The sequence below is a fragment of the Hyla sarda genome, chromosome 9, assembly GCF_029499605.1.
Source record: "Hyla sarda isolate aHylSar1 chromosome 9, aHylSar1.hap1, whole genome shotgun sequence".
Lineage (NCBI taxonomy): Eukaryota > Metazoa > Chordata > Amphibia > Anura > Hylidae > Hyla > Hyla sarda.
This window is the reverse complement of record NC_079197.1, coordinates 113,071,752-113,092,707: the sequence shown is the minus strand read 5'-3', so window position 1 is coordinate 113,092,707 and position 20,956 is coordinate 113,071,752. Positions and strand designations below refer to the sequence as shown.

At 43.0% G+C, this 20,956-nt stretch overlaps 1 protein-coding gene across 1 annotated transcript in view; it reads right to left on the bottom strand.

Moving 5' to 3' along the window:
• The window catches only part of LOC130291911 (protein kinase C epsilon type-like), a 226,882-nt gene extending 207,193 nt beyond the window's left edge, over positions 1–19,689 (bottom strand). The window contains exons 1-3 of the mRNA XM_056541344.1: positions 19,024–19,689; positions 11,198–11,514; positions 10,216–10,315 (exon numbers count right to left, since the gene is read on the bottom strand). Coding sequence (XP_056397319.1) covers positions 10,216–10,315; positions 11,198–11,514; positions 19,024–19,689 — 1,083 coding nt within the window. The remainder of the gene's footprint in view (positions 1–10,215; positions 10,316–11,197; positions 11,515–19,023) is intronic.
• Between the last annotated feature and the right edge of the window lie 1,267 nt (positions 19,690–20,956).

The window sequence follows — 20,956 nt, the reverse complement described above, 5'->3', positions numbered from 1 at the left end:
CCACCGTAAACTGTGCTCCACTCTGCCCCTCATCATCCTCCTCCAGTTCATCCCCCACAGGACTCATGTAGCCTTTTGATGTAGGCGCAACATCTCCATTGCCGTGACCAGCCATGTTTTCAATAATTTTTTGGAGTAAATGTAGGAGTGGAATTACGTCATTCATGGCGTAATTCGAGCGACTAACAAAAAATGTGGCTTCCTCAAAGGGCCTCAGCAAACGGCAGGTGTCACGTATGAGCTGCCACTCGTTCACATTGAAGTTACACAGGGGAGTACTCCTATCTGCTTGTATCATCAAAAAATCTGTGATGGCTTTTCCTTGTTCGTATAGTCTGTCCAACATATGGAGGGTGGAATTCCAACGTATGGCAACGTCACAAATGAGACTATGTTGTGGGATACCGTTCTTACGCTGCAGCTCAAGCAAAGTGTGCTTGGCGGTGTACGAGTGGCTGAAGTGCTTGCACAGTTTCCTTGCCATTGTCAGGACGTCTTGCAAATGGGGTGAAGACTTGATGAACTTCTTGAGAACCAGATTCAACACGTGTGCCATGCAGGGCGAATGGTTCCCACTTCCTTGTCAAAGCGCGGCCACAATGTTCTTCCCATTGTCGGTCACTATGGTTCCCATTTCCAGATTTCGTGGAGTAAGCCATACTCGGATTTCTTCCCTAATGAACTTTAGCAGTTCCTCCCCTGTGTGACTCTGTTCGCCAAGGCAAACCATGTGAAGGACGACTTGACACCGCTGTGCCCTACACACGTGGTACGATGAAGCGCCACCGAGATTTGGACGTGCAGTGGAGGCCGAGGACACGGGGGAGGAGGAGGCGCACACTGTAAAAGGACCAACTGCCTGGGAGCCAGAGCATGGAGGAGGAAGCGGTGTGACCTGTTCAAGTTGCTGTTGTGGCTGTGCAGGAACAGCATTTACCCAGTGGGCTGTAAAAGACATGTGTTGTCCCTGCCCGTAGTTACAGCTCCACACGTTGGCGCTGCCGTGCACTTTTGAACACACCGACAGGCTCAAGGACTGGCCCACCTTCTCTTGTACAAACTTATGCAGGGCTGGTACTGCCTTCTTCGCAAAGAAATGACGGCTTGGGACTCTCCACCTCGGCTCGGCACAAGCCATCAATTCCCTGAAAGCTGCAGAGTCCACCAGTTGGAAAGGGAGGGACTGCAACACCAGCAACTTGGCCAGGAGCACATTCAACTTCTGCGCCGTTGGGTGAGTGGACGCATACTGTTGTCTCTTGGACATGGCTTCGCTGATCGATTGTTGGCGGAATGGCTGACTACGAGCGGAAGAAGCAGGAGTGCAAGAAGGATGGTTTGACACAATGCTACCTTCGGCTGAGGTGGTGGAGCATTGGCTGGATGACGGAGGGAGCGGATGGCCACTGGGTGATGCAGCAGGCTGGACCACTACCTCGGAGCCACGGTTATCCCAGGCCGCTTTATGGTGGCGAATCATGAGTTGACGCAGGGCCGTGGTGCCGAGATTGGGACCCTGGCCACGCTTCACTTTCTGCCGACAGATTCTTTATGAAGAACAACCACACCGCAGAGTAACTGATTTTCCCACCCTCAGTTCGCACTATTTCACTGCTATTGGCGCCGTCTACAGGAACCCCTGTTCCACTATATCCCTGAATGGTAGCTTGCCGCGAAGCAGGTGGTCTCCCCCTGGCACGTTTGGCTCCTTAATTTCCACTACTGCCACCACCACGCTGATTGCCAACCGTGCTACCGCCTTGCTGCCTCATAGATAAAGAGCAAATCTCTTCTCCTGATGATGATGAAGCCCCGGCTTCTGCACCCGGCTCCCAATTGCGATTGGCTTCATCATCATCAAAAGATGTGTGCATGTTACTGATGGTCCTCCTCATGTTCCACAACAGTGTCTGCCTCAGGACCCTGAACAATTGAAACACCGCCTCCCACGTCACTCTCCGCATCAATACTTGCCCGCCTTGCGGAGCAAGGGACGCATGTCTCTTCACATTCTTGGCTGCCCATTAGATGCTGACTGTCCTCTATTACATCGTCCTCACTAAATAGTGGAGCTGAACCCAAAGCATGAGATACTTCTTTGGGAGAGGGAACAGCATAGAACAAAGGCAATGGGATTACGGGGACTGCTCCCGGGCCATGCCAACTGAGGGTTGTGTCTGAGGAACCCACCTACTCTTGACTGGGGTTGTCAGATGTCGCTTGTGATGATGGGGATGAGTGTGCAAACCAATTGACGAGGAGAGATGGGTCGACCACACGACCGCTGGGTGTTAACGGAAGTTCAGGCCAATTGCTGCGACTGCTGCTGCCACTCGCCCAAAGTCTGCTGCCAACTCTGCCTGACGTATGTAGGCCTCTGCCCCTTCTCTGTGCACGTCCTGGCATTTCCCTGCCTGACATACTTAGTGCCTTTGTGAGGGTATAGAACAGCAGCAGGCGATTACTTACGGCTGTCCTTTCAAAGTATATAGGCCCTAGACAGAATAAGTTACAAAATAGTACACTCCTTTGTTGTATGTATGCCCTTTGCAATGGTGAGCGCTCTGGTATGCGTATTTCTACGCAGAAAAAACACTATTTTTTTAAATACACCAGCAGGTGTATACTAATGTGTGGAATAGCACTGAATTTAGCACCGAGACAGAATAACAGGTAGTAAATAGTACACTACTTGGTTGTATGTAGGCCCTTTGCAATGATGAGCGCACTGTTAAGCGTATTTGTACGCAGGAAAAACTTTTTTTTTCTTTAATATACCGGCAGGTGTATAATGTGTGGTATAACACTGAATTTAGCACAGAGACGGAAAAAAGGTGGTATATAGTACGCTATTTGCTTGAATTTAGGCCCTTTGCAATAAGGCCACTGTTAAGCGTATTTTTATGCAGGAAAACCTTTTTTTTCTTTAATACACCGGCAGGTGTATGTGTGGTATAACACTTAATTTAGCACAGAGACAGAGTAACAAGTGAAAAATGGTAAAAAGGCACTGAAGTCCACACTAATATGACTTATTTCTGAACAGCAGCAGGACCCAACAGTGCAGCACCACAAAAAAAAAAATCCAGGGATTAAACCCTAAATTGTACTCTGTCACACAATTCTGAGCAGCAGAAGATTTGTGGAGCAAAAAAAAACTCAATCGGGCTGAAAAATGAGGAGATAAGATGCTTCAGAAAGTTCAGGCAGCTTGGAGATCTGTATGAGGCAGCTGACAGCTATCTGCCCCTCTCTGCTGCAATGCTCAATAACGTGAATAGGAGGTTTAGCAATCAATGATCCTTCTCAGAGTAACAGCATAGCACTCTGCACTCCTGTCTTTCCCTAATGCTGATGTGACTAGCAGTTGTAGTGTAACGCTGTGGAATGAGCTATTCACACACACACACAGTCCCGTCCTCTCCATCTGAGTGCATAGATGAAATGAAGAGAGGCAAGATGGCCGCCGATTATATAGGGGCTGTGACATCACAGGGGTCAGTGAACACTGATAGGCTGCATCTCACATGTGATTCAGGGTCAGCCCGCCTACCTTCATTCCCGCCGCTGTTTCCCGCCCTCCCATAATCCCCTGCCCCATGTACTCACATGTGGATCCGCCATCTTAGCTCTCAAATAGCCTGGAACGCTGTAAAATGGAGTTTAATGAAGCGATTTGTGCGATAGAATCGCGGCGATATTTGTATTCATTGCGAATCAAATTTTTTCATGAAATTCGTAACGAATTCGGGTTCGACATCTTCGATTCGCTCATCTCTAATAATAACTCTTCTACTCTTTTTCTCCCTAGTTCCTCAGTAAGGATTACCTTATAAGAGTGCTGGGATTCATCACAGAGCTGGCGATCAATAACATCCATTACTGAGCTCACAGACGTATGAGACTTTGTCTACTATGTTCAGCCCCCTCGTGTAAAGACGTCATCCCTGCAGCGCTTGCTGTGTCATTCCTGCTTCCTGCCATTGTCCAACAGCGGCTGTGAAATCTAAGGCTTATCTATGGAAATCTCAGGTGTTACCAGTAGCAACCAGTCACATATTGGGATGAGCTGGATTGGTTGGTTTACTTTGCACCAGTCATCACACATAAGCCAATACGTATTATGATCCATATGCATTACCCTGACACTGGCCCTGAATCCATTAACAGGCAAAGCACTTTGAGATTGTGTTTTTTTTATATTTTAATATTCTCCTTACAGTATTGTGTGTATATATATATATATATATATTCATGTTTCGTTTGTGTAATAAACATATTGTCCTTACAGTATTGGATACATGTTCATGTTTCGTTTGTGTAATAAACATTTTTCACTGTGTTATATATGAAGCATTACCTAAATTTGAAGCGGATGGTCATCTATCATCCATTTTTATTTATATATTATTATAATTTTTTTTTTATTTTATTAGGCTGGGTTCATACTTCAGTATTTGATCAGTCTTTTTTTTATTTTTATTTTTTTTATTTATGGCGCTTTGAAAGGCATTTTAACATTACAGTGTTTTCTATGCTGATTGTCAGCCCCCTAAGGGTCAGTTCACATGGCAGAATTTCCGCTTGCAGAATTGTGCCTCAAATTAAAGCCCGTAGACTTCTATGTGATTCAGCACTCCCATTTACACTTCTGAATTTCCGCTTGCGGAACTCTGCAAGCGGAAAATCAGAAGTGTGAATGGGAGTGCGGAATCCCATAGAAGTCTATGGGCTTTAATTTGAGGCAGAATTCTGCAAGTGGAAATTCTGCTGTGCAAATAGACCCTTATGGCTAGGTTCACACTACGGAATTTCCGCCTGCATTTCCGCTTAGAAATTCCGCTTACTAAAATGTAAAGTATAATGAATGGGTTTCCGTTCACAAATTCACACTTCAGAATTTGTGAAAGGAAAATCTGCTTTAAAATTTCCGCCTGAAGACTGGTGTAGCTCATTCTTCAGGCAGAAATACTTGCGGGAACATTAAAGTCTATTGGAGACTGCAGTGTCCGCATGGTCCTAGCGCCGACTGATTCAGGCGGCGCTGACCGCACTCGGAATCTCCGGGCGGAAATTTTCTGCCCGGAGATTCCGCAGTGTGAACCCAGCCTTACAATCACTGCAGAGCTGACCCAGGTCTGCTAATACCTATCAGCACCTGCAGCCACAGCTACCCAGCAATCACATGATAGCGATAGAAGAAGCGGGAATGCATCAAGGTCGCCTCCTGCACTGTATACAGCATTCTGGGTGTGACCACAGGAATGGTAATAAACTGTCTCTGTCTTCTCTCCAGAGAGCATACACTGTAAAACAGAAAAGAGGCAGAGCTTTCCATGGGGTGGTATTGCTGGGTTCTAGGTGTGTTTGTGTTGGAAAAAAAAAATGGCAAAAATTGCTCACCTTAGATTGTTGTATAAGGACCACGGATCCTGTGTCCGTCGGTATCCAGAGGAGTGGTGCTCCTTTTCCATGGGTCGATGTGGCGTAAACTCCAAGCCTATGGTAATGTGGAGAGAGAGCAGAAAAAAAACGAAAACCGGAATAATAGCGCTTACCCTGTTTTTTTTTACCTGAGGAAGAGGCATGTGCAAGCCTCGAAACACGTTGTGATTTGGCTTTAATAAAGAAGATGTTTATTTGAAACCAACATCGAAGTGGATTACGCTATTATTCCGGTTTTCAGTTTTTTTCTGCTTTCTCTCCAGAGAGTCTATCTTCCTCTACCAGACTCTTACCAATATCTGCAGACACGGCAAGACATTCAGGAACATCCTTGCAAAGCTGGAGGTTTGAAGATGTCAATAGGTTATAGGGGTATCCAGGAATAGAAAAAAAACTATTAATTTTTCCTCCAAAAACAGCACCACACCTGTCCTTAGGTTGTGTGTGGTATTACAACTGAGTACAGGTGTGGTGATGTTTCTGGAAGAAATCTGCTCTGTTTTTCTAATCCTGGGTAACCCCTTCAGGGTAGGCGCACACGTAGTGTATTTGACGCTGTATATCTTTATATAATACATATACGTCTTCATTTTTGTAGTTGTATTGCGAAATGGAAGCGGGGGATGGCTTGCCGCGCTCCCCTGCCGCCTCAATATTATCCGCTCTGCCCCTCTCTCTAAGGCTGGTTTCCCACTACGTTTTCTCCCATACGGGAGCGCATAGAGCAGGGGAGAGCTAAAACCTTGTGCTCCCGTATGCCTTTCTATGCGCTCCCGTATGTAATTCATTTCAATGAGCCGGCTGTAGTGAAACGTTCGGTCCGGTCGGCTCATTTTTGCGCCGTATGCGCTTTTTCCCCGGACCTAAAACTGTGGTCAACCACCGTTTGAGGTCCGGTTGTAAAAGCGCATACGGCGCAAAAATGTGCCAGCCGGACCGAGCGTTTCACTCCGGCCGGCTCATTGAAATGAATTACATACGGGAGCGCATAGAAAGGCATACGGGAGCGCGAGGTTTTAGCTCCCCCCTGCCGTATGTGCTCCCGTATGGGAGAAAACGTAGTGGGAACCCAGCCTAAGAAGATGCAAAACTATTCACACTCACGTGCTAGCAAAGCTGTGTCATAGAACTAGAAGAATAAAGACATATAACTCTGTAAGTACTACATCAATTCACATAAGTGACCCCTCATTGTAACACCGGTCACCGGCACTATAACAAAGTATACTGGATTTAGAGCGGTTGAAAAGTTGGTCAATATCTCTTTAAACTACACTTTGAATTTTTTTTTCTTTCAAATTTTATAGGAAAGAAAGTAGGAAAAATATTGAAAGCATAGAAAATAGAACCACATGCAATAAGCATTGATTCAGTGATATTGGGGGAGATTTATCAAAACCTGTGCAGAGAGAAAGTGACGCAGTTACCATAGCAACCAACCATAATTTTCAGAGGCCTTTTTAAAAATGAAAGAAGCCATCTGATTGGTTGCTATGGGCAACTGCTCCACTTTTTCCTCTGCACAGGTTTTGATAAACCACTCTAATTGAGCTCAATGATCAGTGCTGAGGTCTTGTAGGGGGGCACATTGGGTGCACAGGGGATAATTGGGGTAAAAGTAGGGAACAGAGGCAGAACTCGAGTCCTATAGGTCCCAGGACATATTTAGCATTTCCCCTGGGGTAAGATAAATAATACTATTTAGGACACTATGGGGGATTTATCAAGCATTGTGTACCAGTTTTCTGGGAAATGTTGCACTATTGTTTCCTGTCTTTGACGTTGTAGACACGTTTATCACGTTTCCAAGTTTTCGCTGTGCTGATCACTTTTTCATTTTTGTCCTAGCATAAGAAGGCAGGATTTAAGTGTCATGGGTATTCCAACATATTATATGCAAGTAATCTGTTTGCACGACCCAAATCCACACACAATAAGAGACTTCAAAACCACATAACAAAGTGCACTAAAAATTGTGCAAAGTTATTTGTGGGGAAATGATACATTTTGTGTAATTAAAACTGGCATGAAGGAAAGAGGGCTCCAAAAAAAATAAATAAATAAAAATAAAGGGGGGTAAAAACCACAAATAATAAATTTCCCCTTTGTTTTCAATTTATGTTGGAAACTCGAGGTGTATATCATACCCTATTAACTGATGCCTATTTATTTTACTAATACAACTGTGTACTGTGGCTACCATATTATGGTGGACAGCGGGTGGAGGTCACAGGTGAGCAGGTCCACCGGCCTTTCCCGTAACTCTCTTGCTCCCCCTTCTGCCATACAGACATCTCCCTCCTGTGCCCACCACTAGTATCGCTGACAGGCTTCTTACCTGTCTTTTGCTGGCTGCCCATGAGACTTCCCTGCTCTACTATCTGATCCAGTGTTTCCCAACCATGGTTCCTCCAGGTGTTCCACAGCTACAACTACCAGCATGCCCAAAGGCGGTCCAGGCATGCTGGGAGTTGTAGTTTAGGAACATCTGGAGGCACCCTGGTTGGGAAACACTGATCTAATCACTTCCAGTTCATACAGGAAGATCCAGATAGTAAATGTAAGTTAAGGAATTGCATTTGCAGTGTAAGGCTGGGTTCACACCACATTTTTTGCAATACAGTTCCTGTATCAGGTTTTTAATAACAAATGGATTCCTCAAAACCTGACTAAAGTGTATCAAAACATGTGTACAAATTTTAATCCGTATACGGTTGAAAAATGATCTCCGGTTGCATTAGTTTTTTAAGAAAAAAATTTACGTATACATTTTTAACTTTTCACTCCATTATTAATAAAGTTTCACTTGTTTGATTGAAATTCCAAGAAAAAAACTGTGAAAAGTCAAAAACCGTATGGTGAAAACCGGATGGAACCGTACGCACATACGGTTCTGTTGGGTTCCCATTGACTCCCATGTTAAAAAAATAAAACATATACAGTTTAATACGGTTTTTCACAGAGACCAAAAACCGTGTTAGGCTATGGTTTTGGTTACGGGAAAAAAAAACTGACAAAACCGTTCATGATGTAAAACGGACACAACCGAATGCATCTTTTGGCTTACGGTTTTCAATACGGTTCTGTACAGTTTTCAAATTGAAAATGTATACGGGAACTGTGAACCCAGCTTTACTTCTCCAAAACACAACCTCTTCGAGAAGACCACCCTCATATCCAGAACAGATCTTGTGTGATTACATTTCAGACCACCATACATTATACATAGTGGTCTTATTTTAAGAAGACCACCCCCACAGAAAACCAATTTAAAATGGAATTTTGGGTGGTCTTCTCCTAGAGGTTTCACTGTATTATTTAGAACAAAACCTATCATCTAATGAAAATAAAGACACAGACACAATAATGTAGAGTGGAAAAATGACATTTTATTTTAGTTCTAGTAGGGGGATACTGGGGATACTGCAAATTTCAGAAATGTGTGTTATGTTTTATTTTGCTATGTGTGAAATATAAATGTATAGGCAAAGCCTTATTATATACTGTGTTGATCCAAAGGAAGGCGAAAACCCCCTTGAGGAAAGAGCCAATTATCCTTATGTAAGGGGGGAAAATTCCTTCCTGACCCCAAATATGGCGATCGGAACAAGTCCCAGGATCAAAAGCCAGTACCTGACCTATCTAATATGGAAAACTAATATGTATTATTTTATATGAAATCCTCATATATTAGACTAGTGTGTTAGTGTGTGTATGTAGCAGAGCTGAGTGTGTGTATTTAGCAGAGTTGAGTGTGTATGTAGCAGAGCTGAGTATGTGTGTATGTAGCAGAGTTGAGTGTGTGATTATGTATATGCCTCAGAGCTGAGTATGTAATTGTGTAAATGCAGCAGAGCTGAGTGCGTGATTGTGTAAATGCAGCATAGCTGAGTGTGTGATTGTGTAAATGCTGCAGGCTGAGGGTGTGAGTGTGTATCTAGCAGAGCTAAGTGTGTGCGTAGTCATGCTTGCACATAATCACACATTCAGCTCTGCTCCATACCCATGTCACACACTAATTTCTGCTACCAGGGAGCCTCCAGCTTTTGCAAAACTGCAACTCCCAGCATGCCAAGTTTTGCAACACTTGGAGGCATTCTGATTGGTAAACACTGATATAGAGGTAAGGGGACAGATTGTTCAGCAAAATTTCATATTTTTTTAAACCCAGACATTGCTCTGCACATACCCCCATGTGTATAGCAGTATATATATATTATATATACACATACACTTCAATACCCATGGGTGCATGTGCAGAGCATTGCACCCTTGTGTCTGTAATACACACACTAGGATGCAATGCTCTGCACATACCCCCATGGGTAAAGCAGTTTGTATGTTGTACATATACTTCTATACAAATGGGGGTTCACCCTAGTGTTTGTAGTACCACAGAATCTGTACTACAGACATGGGTCGGGTTCAATGCTCTGCAGTCTGCACATACCCCCATGTGTATAGGAGTGCTATACATAAAGTGTAAAGTAAAAAAAATTAAATGTAAATAAACCATTCGCCCAATAAAAATTAGCCTCCACTTTTCCTTTTGCTATACAAAAAAAAGTTAAAATTATTTTTTTTTTACAAATCTGATAATGCCACATGGGTAACTGTCTGAACTATTAAAATTAAATGTTAGTAAATCATTAACATTTCATTTTAATAGTTTAGACACTTACCCATGTGGCAATATCACATTTACACAGTTCGTAGAGAAAAAAAGTCGGCAACTCACCGGTCTTCTTTTTAAGTTTTATTGATACTCACATAATAGTTACAGGAGAGGGACAGTGTGGGGGGGAGGGGTACAGCAGGCAACAGTAGCCGTTTCTCACAGGTTAGTGCTTCATCTGGCCTATACTCAGGTCTGGATATCAGGTACATTTATTCAGGTATTAGACACACCTTCCTCCAATCACCTTAGACTCATTTCGAATCACGTGGTTAAAAACAATGACAACAAGGGAGACATAAGAGAGGAGTGATCAAGCATTAAAGACATTCTGCCATATCTATTCTATCATTAAGACCTAAAGGGCCGGTGGCATTAGTTTTTATTATCCAGTGTGCTTCTCTTTTTAATAGTTTCTTTTCCGTTCTAACTCCAGCTGAGGGGTAGACACGTTCTAATCCTATAAATGTAACACTTCTGAGTTGCCATTGTGTGATTCTATTACTTGGGATATAAGGCGAGGGGCGCCTTTTCTGGTGCGGATAGAATAAAATGTTTTCTAATACGTGTGAACAGGTTTCTAATTGTTTTGCCTGGAAGGCTTCAAATCTACAGTCATTCCAGTGAGTCAAGCCTATGTCCGCTGTCACTATCCACAGTCTAGTCAAGCCTCAACTCAATTCTACTACAAGTATAGCTGATCCCAGCAAGCTGCGAGGTCCTTCTGTGTTCCTGGCCACCTCTCTGGGATTCTGGCCTAGCTGTGAAGATAATAACACCTATCTGACCTCAGTAAAGCCTCTGTTAAAACATAACCTGGTAGTGGACTCTCATTTCCACTGCCTTGCTATTGGAATAGCGGAGATGCCGCTTGGGTGGTTCCGGTACCCAAAAACCACTCTGGCGTCATGAACATTAGGGGTTAATAACACCTTGCCCCTGGGGTTAATACCATCTTGCCCCATTCACCTACACCGCTACACCCTGCGGTCCTGCCATCACCATGGGTCACCACAGAAAGTTGGGTGCATTATTTACAATATGACAAGGAGAAAGGTGTGGGGAAGTTATACATACCGGTGGACAATGTTCTGTCTGTGAAGGAACTGGAGGCCACATGCAATCTCAGCTGTGTAAAACCTTACTGTGTCGGTGTTCAGACTGCTGCACATTCTGAGCAAAGCCTCCAGGCTGCCGCCGGACAGATACTCGGTGATGAAGAAGGCATTGTCCTGAGACTGCTGTGCAGCATACAGGTGACACAGGAACGGGCAGTCTCGGGCCAGCATGAGTATCCGTCGCTCTCTCTGTAGGGTTGCTGCATTGTTCGCTGTTTTGGTGATTCCTTTTATGGCGACGTAGTTGTTTCGGCCGGGGACTGATGCCAGGCCCACCTGAAAGAAACCAAAGGGAGCAATTGAGCAAATGGAAGACTATGGGAAATATTACGTATTTACAATACCACATAGGTATAACTATGGGAAATATTATGTATTTACAATATCACATAGGTATAACTATGGGAAATATTATGTATTTACAATACCACATAGGTATAACTATGGGAAATATGTATTTACAATACCACATAGGTATAACTTTAAGAAATATGATGTATTTACAATACCACATAGGTATAACTATGGGAAATATTATGTATTTACAATACCACATAGGTATAACTATGGGAAATTTTATGTATTTACAATATCACATAGGTATAACTATGGGAAATATTATGTATTTACAATACCACATAGGTATAACTATGGGAAATATTATGTATTTACAATACCACATAGATATAACTATAAGAAATATTTTCCTTTATTTCCAATACCACATAGGTATAACTATGGGAAATATTATGTATTTACAATACCACATAGATATAACTATAAGAAATATTTTCCTTTATTTCCAATACCACATAGGTATGACTAGAGCCAACTGTAGATAGGGACTGTGTGGGGATGGTCTGTTTTATTTCCATAGGTGAATCCTAGGTGCATTAAGATGTAGTAAGGATGTAATGAATACATAAAGTATCACAGGAGAAAACCCCAACATAATAACATCATAGCTCCCCTAACCCCCACATTACTGTGCATCAAATAAGCTTCACCCCCCCAACCCCCACATTACTGTGCATCATATCAGCCTCATCACCTACCCAACCCCCATATTACTGTGTATGATATCAGCCTCATCACCCCCTCAACCCCCACATTATTGTGCATCATATCAGCTTCATCACCTACCCAACCCCCATATTACTGTGCATCATTGCTACCTCATCACCAGACGATTTTGGAGGGTAGATCAGGCTTGGGTGGTCTATGACTCCCTATGCATAGATTAGCATCCAAAGTATGGGCCACTGCGAAAAATCTTCTCACATATTTTGACATCATGTTAGATGGACAACTGTGGTCTGATCCCCTGCTGCCCCACTTTTCTACAACATTGGACCCTCAGCTCTGGAGATCCCATGGGTTTCTCACTGTAGATAATGTACATGACGGTACTGGATTTAGGGACTTTCAATATTTCCAAGATAATAAGGACATCCCACGACAATCTTTTTATAAATACCTCCAGCTCACACACGTATTCTTGCTACAATTCCCGGCTTCTTCCGCACCCTTCTCTCACTTCCCCATTATAGGTGTTTTTAAGTCACAAGGCCTAGGGGCCTAATATCTGCTCTCTATACCTCCCTGTTAAGTGCTAAGATGAAGGGGGATCCACTTCTAGTGGAGCCATGTTGTAAAGCACTCATCCCTGACTTGACTGAAGAGGAGTGGAGTGATGCTTTATCTTCTCACTGGTATGTTTCTCCCTCCATTAATAACAAACTCATCCAACTATGTATGTTCCATCAGTCTTACCTCACTCCAATTTGACTTGTCCGGATGGGCAGACGTTTGACCTCGGATTGTCGTAGATGTGGTGCCGGTGAGTCAGATTACCTGCCTATGATGTGGTCCTGTCCAGCCATTAGTGATTTTTGGAATGGAGTTGTACAATTTGTGGGAACCCTGGTGAATCGCCAGGTACAAATGGATAATAAACTGTGCTTATTGGGCTTTTTTGATCAGGAACAATGGAAGCACAGTGAAATTGATTTTCTTAGAGAGGTACTATTTTTAGCCCGCAAGGCCATAGCCCTGCGCTGGATGGATCCAAGAGTCCCAACCCTCTCTGGCTGGAAGGCTTTGGTTAATATGGCTGTGAATTATGAATATTTGGTCAACAAGCACTACAAGAACCCCTCCAAATTCTATAAAACATGGTCCTCATGGTGTGCTCCTCCACAGGCAAACTATAATGTTTCACGCTTCTTTGCTCTCAGGGATCAAGTAAGCCCACCCACGCCATGATCTCCCCTTTGCCATTCTTATGTACTCTCTTTTCTACCCCGTTAGATCTATTTGGAACCCGGTATTTTTCTCCAAAACCCCTCCCCCTTCCCACCCTTGTCTTTTTCTTTTTGTTTGTCCTTCTCTCTATCTTCTTGTCGAGTGAGCGTTGTCTGTCTACATGTATGTCCAGTCGCTGGACTTTCTTGAGACCCACTGTCTTGTGTCTGTCGAGTCTTATCTTGTGTTTTTCCATGTATTGGAGTTTGCAATTGTTCAGATTAGGATGTATATGTTCACCTCTTTTATTGCACCTGTTCACCTCACCTGACCTGCCGGTCAGGATTATGCAGTCTCCTTTTTTCATGCCTTATATTGTGTATGATTCTGTTGTACATATACATTACAATAAAGTCAGTTAAAAAAAATTCCAACCCAAGTAACGATAATTAAACAATTAAGATCCCCCATATAAGGCCCCCTACCCCTGGCCAGAGAGCTTTTTTTCAGCCCTGTGTTGGACAGTAGGATGGCTGCAGGCTCTTGTGTATATGTTTGTATTTAGCAGGGGCTGCGCTGCTCCTGCAGTGTGGTCTGGGCTCTGTTTTTGCCGGCTTCTGTGCTGTGGTGCACTCTCGGCGCCGTGCCTGCACCCAGAAGTGCCTCATTTGACAACTTCCGGTTTTGGCTGGTGGTGTTTTTTTTTTGTTTTTTTTCTGTTTTATAGACAGAAATCTTTTTCTGTCTTAGCGATCCCCTTCCCCTTCATGTTGGGAAGGAAGATCTATGTAGAAATTGTATTTTCTTATGTTGCCTTTCAGTTTTACAATGATACATTGTATGGGGCGAGGCTTAATATTTTTGGTGCCCTGGGCGCCTAAATAAACTGGCTCTGTCACCATTGCAGCCTCTTGCTGCTATATTGGCTCTAGAGTACAGTTCACTAGTGACCTGTTTGTTCTATTGTCCTAATACCTTTTCTAGGTATTTTTCACTTTCCTACTTTGCAGTTGTTTATTATTATTCAATCTTTTTTTTCCCTCTTTTCCAGATGGCTTCTCCACCGTGTAGTGATCCGCACCCTGGCCGTAAATCCACGTCCAAAAGATGTCATCTTACCTGTGTGGATTGTGGAACCCTGTTGCCGGACTCCTATGAGTTTAATAGGTGTCCTGGGTGTTGTGCACCTCCCAATCCTGGTGAACCTACTGTTCAGGCCATGTTTATATGGATAAAGGAGTTCATGGGAAACTCCATTAGGGTACGTTCACACATACGCAGATTTGATGCGTAGCATTTGATGTACAGGATTTTCTGCTGCAGATTTCAATGTAAACTATATGACTGAGCACATCTTCTAATCTGCAGTTACAAATTCTGCGCATCAAATCTGCACAGGATCCTGTATGTCTGAACGTACCCTTACATATATTAAAAATATGCTTTCCGCAAAGAAAGCTAGAATGTCTTTCTCTACTCCTATGCCTATGGCAGAAGATTCCATTGTGCCTGTTGAAGATCATTCAGCTAGTTCTGGAGAGGAGGACGTTTCCTTTCTCTTTCCTGCTGAGAAAACGGAAAGGCTATTATGATGCATCTAGTCGGGGGACCAGGTTGGTGATCAAGGGGAAGCTCCAGCATCCACCTCTAGGGGGCCAAGTGCTTTCAAAATGGAGGAGTCACTGTGGAAACCTTTGCTTACTGAGTGGAAGAATCTGGAGAAATCTGCCGTTCTCACAAAGACATGTAAAATGATGTTTCCCCTGTCAGAGAACGAGACGGACCTGTGGGTACCACCACCACCAAAAGTGGACATGGCTATTGCCAATTTATCCAAGAGGACTTTGGGTCCCTCTGACCTTGGGAGTAATCTTCAGGATCCTCTGGACCGAAAAGCAGAGTGTAACCTACGGCACAACTATTCGACAGCCTCTATGTCCACCTCTGTGGCTATTGCCACATCTGAAGTGGCCAATTTTGTTCAGACCCTCTTATTCCGCATACAGTTAAACATTGATGGAGGAATCACCAGATATACTTCCATCAATAATTCAAGAGGCGGCCGTCACGCCCCCTCCCATAGACTTGCATTGAGGGGGCGGGGCGTGATGTCACAGGGGGCAGAGTCACGACGTCACGATACTTAGGCCCCGTGGTCGTAAAGCTTCACAATTGGAGCCTCCAACGCTATGTAGAGCTCACACAGGTGGGTAAAAAATTATAGATTGCGGGGGTCCCCAGCGGTGGTACCCCCATGATCAGATATTTTCTCCCCTATCCTTTTGGATATGGGATAAGATGTCTTAGGGCTGGAGTATCCCTTTAACTCACCCATCTGCTGTTTATATCAAGGGAGATCTCAACCTAGTGGTGGATTCAGGTGATGGTTCCTGAACTTGGACATCTTCAAGAAGATTACGCTATGTGAAGTATGCCAGAGATTGATTTTATGGTAACTAATCAAAATGCCAAAATGAGCAGGTTCTGCTCCCTGTGCAGGGAAAACAATTTTGAGGCGATAGACGCTTTGTCCATTCTATGAAGGTTCAGGCTGGCCTACATATTCCCTCCTATTTCCATGAGACCAAGCATATTGGTGAAAATAAGGCAGAACCAAACCTCAATGATTGCCATCATGCCATTTTGGCCAAAGAAGTCATGGTTTACCCAGCTCAGATGAGCCGAGGGACCTATTGGTGACTTCATCTAACACAGGACCTGCTGTATCAGGACACAGGTCCCTGACGAAATATGACGGGACTGTCTGACTGTCTGACAACATGGAGATTGACAGGTCCGTACTAGAAGCTAGTGGACTTTCTACGGATGTCTTGGAAACTATTGCACATTCCAGGGCGGAGACAACCAACAAGGCTTACGCCAAAATAAACTGGATTTTTCTCCAGTGGTGTTTCGCTAAAGAGTTTGTAGCCTCAGCTAACATATTAACATAAATGTGTTTTCCCTTAGTCCTAACAGCAGCACACAAATTTCCAATCCTTATTTGTTTGTTCTTGCTATAAAGCACTCTGGCCAGGGGAGAGGGCCATAATTGTTTTATGGGTGACCAAATTATTACTTGGGCTAGAATTTTATTAAATTTTCATCTGCCCTGCCAGATACACAGAGGAGAAAGAGAAAAAACAATTTACTTAAAAAATGTACGCTTTGTGGCAATTTTTTTTAAAGAAAACAGCAATTTTGTAACGTTTGGGGGGGTTGTTTATAGACAGTGCACTTTACAGTTCAACTGACAGGTTATCTTCATTCTGTGGGTCAATATGATTAAAATGATACCCATAGTTACTGCTTTTCTATTATTGTACTGCTTTTAATAGAAATCTAATTTGTTTAACAAAGTAAGTATGTTTACATTTTTCTTATCCTGACCCTTATTATTTTTTCATATATGGGGCTGTATGAGGATTTTTTGCACCCTGATCTGTAGTTTTTGTTGATATCACTTTTGCATATATGTGACTTTTTTATTCCATTGTTTCTGAGATGTGGTGTCACCAGAATATAAGTGGTACCAGGAAAAACTACAGATCACAGCGCCTGTATGTATAGGTATATATTATATAAAAAAATATTACAACACTCCATAGAATAGTGAAAAGGTGGTCTTTTATTTTATCACATCACTGCAACATTTCATCTTCTCAGTGAAGCCTTTTACAAGCATGTTCACACATCACTAAGGGGCTGTATATGCCCAGATACATAGGGACAAAACCTATGCAGATGAACACTTCACCAGTTGCCCATAACAACCAATCAGATCGCTTCTTTCATTTTTCAGTGGCCTTTTTAAAAATGAAAGAAGCCATCTGACTGGTTGCCATGGGCAACTAGACATTTTTTTCCTAAGCACAGGTTTTGATAAATCTCCTTATAATATACAAATAAAGTGCAATACCAAACACTATAACATGTATATTCATCATACATATATAAAGACAATTCATCATGGTGACATTATATATTCAATACATGTGAAATACATATAAGTTCAGAATTGTGTCAGTGAATAAAAAAAAAAAAATAGATAAATGGCTTAAAAAGATAACTACAGATAAATAAACATACAGGGGGAGATTCATCAAAACCTGTCCAGAGGAAAAGTTGCCCAGTTGCCCATAGCAACCAATCAGATCACTTTTTTCAGTTTGCAGAGGCCTTGTTAAAAATGAAAGAAGCAATCTGATTGGTTGCTATGGGCAACTGGGCAACTTTTCCTCTGGACAGGTTCAGATAAATCTCCTTATAGTAAACAAATAAAGTACAATACCAAACAATATAACATGTATATTCATCATACATATATAAAGACAATTCATCATGGTGGCATTATGGCCCAGATTTATCAAACTGTGTGAGAGAAAAAATGGAGTGATTTTCCGATGGCAACCAATCACAGCTCAGCTATCACTTTACCAGAGCTTGTTAACTGAGCTGTGATTGGTTGCTGTGGAAAAATTTCTCCACTTTTTCTCTCAGTTTGAAAAATCTGGGCCTATATATCCAATAATTCAATACATGTGAAATACATATCAGTTCAGTATAGTGCCAGTGAATAAAAAAATAAATAAATAGATAAATGGCTTTAAAAAGATAACTACAGTGAAATAAACGGGGAGATTTATCAAAATCTGTCCAGGGAAAAGTTGCCCAGTTGCCCATAGCAACCAATCAGATCGCTTCTTTCATTTTGCAGGGGCCGTTTTAAAAATAAAAGAAGCAATCTGATTGGTTGCTATGGGCAACTGGGCAACTTTTTCTCTGGACAGGTTTTGATGAATCTACCCCACAGTATCTGACATAACTGAGTACAACCCCTCACATTTTTGTAAATATTTTATTATATTTTTACAACAACCCTATCAGAATAAAACACAATAGTACAAGAGGCCCAATATGAAATATTTGTAACAGCCTAACATAAGTCAAGTAGGAGTTTTTTTTTTCTTTTTGCAAACATACTGTACCACAATTCATAATAGTAAGAAGTTATTATATTATTATACACCAACATAACCCTACACAAATGGATCACATATCAATAACAAACCACTTGTAATATGTCTATAAAGAATAGTACACGAGGACTTTGGGGTGACAGTCAATGTTATTTACATGCCTAGGGGCACTATGTATAATATATATGAACCAGACAGGTAAATAACAATGCAACTACCCCCAATCTGCTCTCTAATACAGTCTAATACCCCTTTCTAGAAGACCAGACCTAATATGGAGACTTATTAAAGTGCAGCGTTATATAAGGGCCCGATAGCTGTCACACACAGGGATATAAACATTACTGAAGGTCTCTAGTGCTGCAGATATGTGATATATAGGAGTGATCATGGGGGCTGGCTATATACTGGACTGTCTGTTATTCACCCCATTATGTACAGCTATCCTCATGAGCATAAGGGCTGAAAACAGAAAGCAATAATATCACATTTATCTACAGAATACAAATGGGAAAAACACATTGACTGTCCCTTTAACAGGAAATAAACTTAAATAACTTACCACTCCAAAGCTGCCCTTACCCAATACCTGATGGACAGTTAGGTGTGTGATGTTAAATTTGGGGTAGTTGCTCGATGTTCCGGGGTCCTGGCTGGTGCCTGGTCTTGGCTCCTCATCCTCCAATACTCTGGCATCCTCTCCTCTCCTCTTTTTCTCCACCTCCTCACTCTCTTCCACCTTCTTCCTCTTCTCTTCTCTCTTCTCCTCCTCTTCACTCTCCTCTTCTCTCTTCCTCTTCTGACCTGTCTTCTCCACCTCCTCGCTCCCCTCTTCCCTCTTCCTCTTCTCTTCTCTCTTCTCCTCCTCCTCTTCTCTCTTCCTCTTCTCTCCTTTCTTCTCCACCTCCTCTTCGCTCTTCCTCTCCTCTTCTCTCTTCTCCACCTCTTCACTCTCCTCTTCACTCTTCCTCTCCTCTTCTCTCTTCTGTCCGCTCTCCATCTGCTCCTCTTCCCTCTTCATCTTCTCCTTCTCGCCGTCTCCTCTTCCTCTAGAAGCCGCTATCTCTGGGATCCTGTAGACATCCGTCCTCTCGGTCCAACTGTGAGTTGTGGGTAAACAACAACAGCCGTTGTCCAGGTGACGTGTTGTCATAGAAACATCAGGTGGCACCTGCTGCCAGTGGTCCAGGGACCTGTGCATCCATATACACTGTAATGTGGACATCATGGTGATAGCCTAGTGTCCAGAAGAATGGAGACATTCATGGCTGGTTCTTGTAGTGCTGTTTTATTAGTAGATGGAGCAGAGTGATGTGACTTTTATGTGTTGTATAGGTTGGCAGTGGTGCCCATTGACTCTGCTGGAAGGTTATAATAAGGGCAGTTATGGGGGAATCCAAATGATCCTGGTGCAGGAATAACCAGCTATTGTACCTGCTGCTAATGGTAGGAATAATAAAGCCTTGGAAGGGCCTCTAATGTTCTGCTACATCCAATAAGTGGTCATCACCTACATACATTAGATTGTAGGTTCATTGGGCAGTATATATGACATGATACGGCTTTACCATCACTAGGACATTATTTTAAGCTGAGTATCATGAATTATTTTTTATCATAAAATGTATTGGTGTCTAGTCTCCGTTATGGGAGAATTAGATGTTCTATATAAGCTGTATACAGGTTAATCATTGACAGGGGCGGACACCCCTCTGTCACCCCTGTACACTCCTCTACACCCCTCTGTCACCCCTGTACACTCCTCTACACCCCTCTGTCACCCCTGTACACCCCTCTGTACACTCCTCTACACCCCTCTGTCACCCATGTACACTCCTCTACACCCCTCTGTCACCCCTGTACACTCCTCTACACCCCTCTGTACACTCCTCTACACCCCTCTGTCACCCATGTACACTCCTCTACACCCCTCTGTCACCCCTGTACATTCCTCTACACCCCTCTGTACACTCCTCTACACCCCTCTGTCACCCATGTACACACCTCTACACCCCTCTGTCACCCCTGTGCACTCCTCTACACCCCTCTGTCACCCATGGAAAAAAAATGTGGAGCCTAATAGGTTTGTTTTGCAGGTTTAATGGTGAAGAATTGTGGCTGGAAGAAATTGTCATGATGGCGCAGACCAGATGGAGAAGAGAAGGGAACAACGCTGATTAGAGAAGACGTCATTTGTGAGTTGCTGTCTAAAGCAGCACTTTAATCTACAGCTAAATAGATATAGTGCATTTTGTGTATTGCGGCCCTTTTCCCACCCCTGCTTGGGTGAGGCTGAGGCTTCTAAGATTTATTAAAGAAATAGCACAGCAGCACAGGGTATTTCTGGAGGGAATTGTCTTGAGGCAGACTGTCTGCCAGAAATACTCTGTGCTGCGGGGAAGCCTACTCCATCTTCTACCTTCCTTTCACCGCCCCCCTACATGATGGTACAGTCAGAGATATAAGTTATATTTCACATATAACTTATATCTCAG